The sequence below is a fragment of the Stegastes partitus genome, unplaced genomic scaffold (assembly GCF_000690725.1).
Source record: "Stegastes partitus isolate 25-593 unplaced genomic scaffold, Stegastes_partitus-1.0.2 Scaffold1049, whole genome shotgun sequence".
In the NCBI taxonomy this organism is placed as follows: Eukaryota; Metazoa; Chordata; class Actinopteri; family Pomacentridae; genus Stegastes; species Stegastes partitus.
This window is the reverse complement of record NW_007578780.1, coordinates 223081-230361: the sequence shown is the minus strand read 5'-3', so window position 1 is coordinate 230361 and position 7281 is coordinate 223081. Positions and strand designations below refer to the sequence as shown.

The 7281-nt window shown below is 46.8% G+C and overlaps 1 protein-coding gene across 1 annotated transcript in view; it reads right to left on the bottom strand.

Annotated features, from left to right (window-relative positions):
• Positions 1 to 7281, bottom strand: part of cacna1aa (calcium channel, voltage-dependent, P/Q type, alpha 1A subunit, a) — a gene marked incomplete at its 3' end in the record, with an annotated part of 48354 nt that overhangs the window by 32547 nt on the left and 8526 nt on the right. Inside the window, exons 2-3 of the mRNA XM_008295460.1 lie at positions 2229 to 2334; positions 1806 to 1945 (exon numbers count right to left, since the gene is read on the bottom strand). Coding sequence (XP_008293682.1) covers positions 1806 to 1945; positions 2229 to 2334 — 246 coding nt within the window. The remainder of the gene's footprint in view (positions 1 to 1805; positions 1946 to 2228; positions 2335 to 7281) is intronic.

Sequence of the window (7281 nt, the reverse complement as noted above, 5' to 3'; positions counted from 1 at the left end):
ATGAAGCTTCTTTGTGGTGATACCTGGTTGAAACCAGCTGCTCTGAACCTTAACGACATGCAGCAGCTCCGCCCCGGTAACCGTCTGTGAGACTCCAGACTTAACTTGGTTTCTTTATTTTATATGTAGGAAGGCGAACTAATTAGTTCATCCCTATTTTTAATGTGTTTTTCATTACTGTGATAGCATTAAAATTATTACCTGCGCACCTTGATAATTGGCTCAATTGGTCAAATTGAAAGTCAGGTGGTTAAATTCAAAATAACCCCTTTTCTCCTGACTTTTATTAAAAGAGGTCATTGGAAAAATTACCAATAATTATTGAATTTTTTAACTGAAAAACAAAAAAACCCTCAACCAGTTTTATGTTAACATACTGTTTAAGATTTTTGTGTTACTTGTTTTTTTTTTGTTTAAGCTCATTCATAAAACCCAAACTGCTTTAACTGTTTACTTCACTGTTAGCACAGCGGCACCTCAACACATCGACTGTAAGATTTGTGACGACACCAGCATTGTGTCTATTTCTGACATTTAGGGACTCTAATGAAGCCTATCTCACTACTTTCATGTTGAAAAACGAGGCACGATGGGCAGCCAGTGCATTAAAATGTCGTGACGAAGCGACACTGGGTTGGACGCTCACAAGCGTTTAACACACACTTAACCCATCACACATCTCGATCTTCAAACACAGGCTGGCAATCGCCGTGTGACAGCTGTAAACACATCAAGGACGCTTTGGAGGAAAAAAAAATACGTATGAAAGGACGGACGATATTTGACAGCGGGTTTGATGGATGGATCAACAGATGAATATGTTGGGAAAACAGAACGTGGCTCAGACAAATCAGTGCATCGCTGAATATAAATCGTGAAGCCATTTGCATGTGTGTGCACAATCATTCTGCTCCTCTTTTCACTTCTGCCAATCTCCGTTTTTAATTTCTGTGGTTTTCTACGATCTATCAGTGACGGCGACGGTGACGCTATGATGCTAACTCGCCCTTGTTAACACCGCTTCTGGCCTCGGGTTGCGTCACATTTCTTCCCTTTGCCCTCATTATCACCTTCGTCAGAGGTGATTACACCAGCCTTCCCCTCTCCATCTAAAGCAGGGGTGTCGAACTGCGGTCCTCGAGGACCGCAATCCTGCATGTTTTAGATGTGTCCTTCTTCTAACACACCTGATTCAAATGATCAGCTCATCATCAAGCTCTGCAGAAGTCTGATAACGATCCTGATCATGTGAATCAGGTGTGTTGGAAGAAGGACACATCTAAAACATGCAGGATTGCGGCCCTCGAGGACCGGAGTTCAACACCTCTGATCTAAAGGAAACTGTTTAAACATTGCATTCAAATCCAGCCTGGGCCTTTACATATGGTCTCTGTTCTGCACTCTTATAAACTCTCTTTTCATGCCGGTCTGTCTCGACTTAGCTAGCGACACCTGCACATGTTTCCTACAGCCTCTCTTCTTGCCTTCGCTCCAGTGTCTGCTCCCTCTGTGCCCCCCAACCCTTCTTTCTCTGTATATATCGTGGTGACATTTGTTCACTACCCGGGCTGCTGGCTGCCTGCGGTTCTGCTCTGTGATCTGACTGCTGCCTTGCTCAGAATGGGGCCATTCATTAGGGCAAAGGAGCAGGGAAAGGACACTCACACATGTAGAGGACACACACACACACACACACCGAAGCACAGGAGAGACTTTAGCAAACTATCGTCGAACCATTTGTTCTGTCCGGCCGTAGTCAGATGGACACTCTGACCTTGCATGTGTTCATTTTTCTTGCCACTTACCCTGTGAGCACCACCACAAAGTCCATGACGTTCCATCCGTTTCTCAAGTAGGAGTTCTTGTGGAAGGCGAAGCCAAGTGCCAGGATCTTTATTCCAGACTCGAAACAGAAGATCCCAATGAAGTACGGCTCTGTGTCGTCCTGAAGAGCGAGAACAAGCAGAGGAAGACGGAGGAGGAGAAAGAAGAAGGGTTGGAAAAACAGAAAGTTAGTCAGTAGATAGATGTTTCCAGGAGAATCGTTTTCATAAATGTGTCGCGAGCTTGAATGTGTCTCATTTCTGCAGATTTACATTTTCTGCTGCGCTAACGTGTTCTTCACAAGCTGTACGTCAACACAGAGGCACAACCTGGATTTAATCATGTTTATGTGCGGCACACACGTGTAAAACCTGATTAACGGGACTGTTGTCTGTTCAACTTACCAGGCGTTCAGACAGCGGCGTCTTGTCCCCGTCAGGCAAGTGTTGCTCCAGAGCCAAGACGATGCAGTTGGCGATGATGGTGGCGAGAATCATCCACTCAAATGGAGTGAAGGAGGTCAGTCAAGGAACCAAGCTAAATCAGTTTCAACCCAAAATAAAATCTACAACATTAAAAAAAAAAAAGCTTGACATTGGTTTTTTTTCCTACGGTGCATTGTGTCTCACCGTTACAACGAGAAGTTCACATTACGTTTGTTCTACACCCACACTTGGCGATTGATTAAAGCAAACACGTCCGCTGCATTTGTACATTATCAATATTACTTTCCACTGGCAGTTTTTAATTTAGCATGCACATAAATCATTATTACCAACCGTAACTCCGCGTCGGCGCAAATTAGATTTGTATTGTGGAGATGGGCCAGATGGCTAAAAGCTCACATAAAAACACTTCAACTTTACAACAACGCTCTCACAAAAAAGTTGTTCATGGGAGATAAAAATCAAGACATATGTAACGTCTGTATACGAACAACCTCCACAGTGAGGAGTTAATGATGCATTTAAAATCAGAGGGCTACTTGTCTGTATGTTTACTTGCACATTTGTGGCGGCGTGACGAGTCCGACTCACGGCGACAGTGACGATAATATCCCTGCTCTTATGTCAAAGGTCAAAAGGGAGGTCAAATGGGTGCAATTGAACGCACCGAGTGAGTCAGACGGAGGAGGCCTATGGCTCAAATGAACCGACGTCTGGCCTCCTCGCTGCCACGGCGGCCGCACAAATACACACCGACACACACACACACACACCCACAAGCCATCATTATGAGTCAGTTAAATATGTTCTGCTAAGTGTATTTTCTGGCAACACACCGCCCACGCAGTCGAACAAAACAAACAAACACTCGAACAGACACGGGCTATATTAAAGTGTTAGAGTGTGATAGCGCGCCCGGACGCCGAGCGAGATCTGCGGTGACATCACCGTTTGGCTCGGTGTGCCTCTAACACGAGGAGAGAGAAGGAGGAGGAGGAGGAAGAAACAGGGGATGTACGTCTTAATGTGTCTTCTTAAATCAGTCCCCCCCCCCCACCGTCTCGTTAAGGTCGCAAGATAAACAGTTGAAGGAGGAGAGCAAGTGGAGAGAGACTGAGTGATGGGGAGAGGAAGGAAGGAAAGGAAGAAGAAAGGATGAGGACAGGAAGAGGAATTACGTCTGTATAGCAACACCTCTCTTTCACCCTTCTATCCTTCTTCACCTTTCTCCTACTTGCTTGCCTCCTTTGGGAGTTAATCCCAGGAGGAGGAGGAGGAGGAGGAGGAGGAGGGGGGATTGAATGGTAAGGAGACAAAAAAAAAGCTATTTATAGAGACATACATGGCACATGTGTGAAACATGCCGGCGTGTGTTTTCTCCAGTCATGATGAAGGTGAAGCTGAAACACCGCCGAGTGTTTGCGATCATGCGTTTGACCACTCTTCACAGGAAACACATTCCCAGAACACCCAGAGCGCCACTCAATTAGCCTCCCTGCCCCTCGGCTATGTGCGTGCACGGACCTGGCGCGTGGTGCACGTGTGTCGGGGCTGCGAGAGGGCAGGGTGCAGCCGCCAGGGAAGGGAGAAGGAGGGGATATAGAAACAAAAGGGACGAGCGTGTCCGTACGCCATGCATAAGTAACGCCGCTCATGACGCTGCTCGGCGAGTATACGGTGATCATTTGGAACATTTTGTGCCGGCACTGTGCTTCGAGGTGCCCGTATGTGAAATATTCAGCGGGATCCTTAAAGTTGCCCCCCCTCCCCTCACCATGCTCACGTATTCAGCAGGCAAACAAATGACTCACACTGTGCCTTAAACCTTCAATTATAAAAATCCCCTCTTCCTGCTTCCTAAATCACTATATATAGCAACTTCAAGGGGGGAAAAAAAATCTCTGCTCTCCCACCCTTTTCGTCTCTCCTTTTTGCTTGCTCTGTTTTATATCGCCTGTCCAGGTGTGTTTACGCTCCATAATGGGGACAGTAGTAGGTCGTAGACTGAGGTGTCTCGCCAACAAAAGGCAAGCGAGGCCCTCAAAGTACACCGCAGGAGCCAAATGACGCAGGCAAACCCACACATACATGCACATTGGCTGGCCTCTTGGTAACCTTGTCCATCACTGCTCTGTACAGTCTTTACGTTTCGCTCCCTCTCCTACCTCCTCGCTAAAGCCCTCGCCTGTGTCTTGCTGATATATTTCTAAGCCTCCTCCCCTTCTCCCCTCTAGATCCTCACTTTCATTCTTCTCAATTTTTCCTCCTCCTGCATTCATGCATCTCCCCTCCGTCCACCTTCCTCTCAACAGAGCCCGTCCATCAATCATCCCTATCTCCGCCATGCCATCTCCATTCAATATCGAATGAGAGAGAGAGAGAGAGAGAGAGATGCCGCATCAGCAAACAACACAGACAGTAAGAGAGGAAATGAATAAAAAAAAAAAAAAAGGTTGGACAGGAGGAAAATACACGGAGGGTTAAAATGAAAGAGAGAGCAGAGGAGTAGGAAATGGAGAAAGAAAGAAACTGTCCTGTGGGCACAGACATGATTGAAAAGAGTGAGTGGTGAGGAATAAAAGGGGGAGGAGGAGGGAGGACGGAGCGGGAGGGAGGGAGGGAAGGAGGGAAACAACAATGGGGAAGAGAGAAGGGCAGAGACGAAGAGCGCAGGAGTGCTGAATGAGGAGGAAAAGCGGGAGAATGACAAAAGGGGGTGTGAGAGTGTTGCAGTATTTTCTCCTCCTGAGCGGCATGAACGTTCTGTCGAAAGTAGGTTAGTGGCAGAACTCACACACGTATGGGGGGAGGAAGGGAGTGGGTGGGAGGCCGCATATATCACACATGCAGTGTGCACGTATGGAAGATCGCCTTCGAGTGAGCAGATATCTTTAAATAACACGAAACAAAACGCACATGCAGACGCAAATATACAGCAGCAGAGCGCCACTTTCACCTCCGCTGCATCGTACATGCACCGTGCGCACATACACTTCACCACCAGCTGCCTCCCTATTAAAAAGCATGACATGGGCCTTTTGTTCCCCACTCTGACATCCCCAATCTACTCAATTTAATTCTGGGAAGAGAGCGCGAGAGAGAGAGAAAAGAATTGGCTCAGCATTAGTCCAAATTTCATTACCACCATCCATATATTACAAAGTAAACTTTGCAGCGACGGATTTTTGGCGTATTTCAGGTTTACGTAAAACATATCGGAGCCAAAAGAACAAGGACGCGATAATCACCTTGCTATAGGATGATCAATCTTCCCCCTCTATCTATCTCCATTTGTGCGAAGGAGCCTTATAGGTAAGATTTTTTTTTTTCTTGTGCTGCGAGGATCCATTCTGAGAAAAAAAAAGCACCTCAGGAAAGGATTTGTGTTATTTTCAAGAAGACAAAAGGGAAGAAAATAGGAAGAAGTTGAACTCATAACTTAGCAGTCTCCCCTTTTTCGCTGTCAGTTTATTTATATCCCTCCCTGCCTGCCTCACCCTCTCTCTCCCTCTCTCTCTCTGTGTCCTGTTACATTATGCAGCAGTGGCAGAACAGCTCCAATGATTACTTCACTTTCTTGTCACTTTTTCCCTCAGAAGCGCTGATTCGATCAAATGAACGGAATTAAGCGGTGTGGTTGAAACCGATGTAATTATTTTGATAATCGGCAGCCGCAGAGATAAGGGCCGAGCGCTCCGTATTATTCCTGTATTACCCGATTTGAATGGAGTCTCATGAGCTGCAGTCAAACTTTCTCTTTAAATACCGCCTCACATTTAGCCAGCGATCTCGTTTTAAGTGATTTCAATTTTCTTTTAAACATATTTTTTGGCAGATAGGACAGAGAGAGAGACAGGAAAGGAAGAATGGGGGAAGGACTTGCAGGAAAAGGGTCATGAGTGGGACTCGAACCCATGACCGCTGCGTCGGGGGCTGTAGAAACACGGGACGCCAGCTCAACCAGGTGAGCTACAGCGGCGCCTGATTTCATTTTTTAAGCCGAAAGATGGATGAAAATCTAAAATCAAGTTCCACCGTACAGTTTTGTGTGTCGTCGCAGAACGAGCACACGTTCACTTTGTGCCTCCCTACAGCACACTCAGCACTCCTCGGGAAGAAAATGGCCTCCGTCGAGCAGCACCGCCACGTGGGACGATGCTCCTCTGAAGCAAAAGCAGACTCATTCCGCTCAGGAGTTGCGACCAAAAGCAAGACTTTGATGAAATCTGACATGAAGCTCAAACTAAACACATTTCCTAAGTAGTACAACCAAAAAGCAAATTCTAATGATTTTACATTTATCCTGCTTTGACGGCACGCGAGCACCCAGAGGCCTGCTTAGCCCTGCTTGGCCTCTCTTAGTCTCACTTAACATCAGTCAGTTTGCACAGGTCTTACAGTCGCCCACTCTTCTTCCTCCTCCCTGTTTATTCCATATGCTGCATCTCCATCTTCCCCCCGCCCTCCCCGCCGCCGCCTCTCCCTCGTCACCCACACAAAGCCGAGTTGTCACTTTGTGCAAGATGCTGACGGCGGCGTTTGTGCGCTGCATGTAGAATATCATGTGACATTTCTTTTTTCTCTTACATTAGCTGCATGTTCAGGGAGGCAGGCGCCGTGTTAATACGAGAGCGTGCTCGTGTACCTGACAGTAGTTGCTGATTTTTTCTTTTTCTTTTTTTGCTTTTCGCTGCCAACGTGTGCGCTTGTGTGAGTGTGTGCCAGCTCGCCCTGCAGGTAGAGCGCAGGTTTCCAGCAGGGTTTGTCTAGTAACAGCCGCAACACGTGACCGAAAAAACATGGCCATGAAAAAAAATCAATCCATCACAGACTCCCTCTTCTCCCTCTCTCTCTATTTCTCTCTCTCTCCACGTATCCGAATCCCAAAAATAGCTCGGCCCAACGTCACCGCACCCTAACACACACTCACAGACACAAAGACACACACCTAACACAAACACACACACACACACACACGCCCAAACTCGCCTGAAACTGAATTATTCAGCAG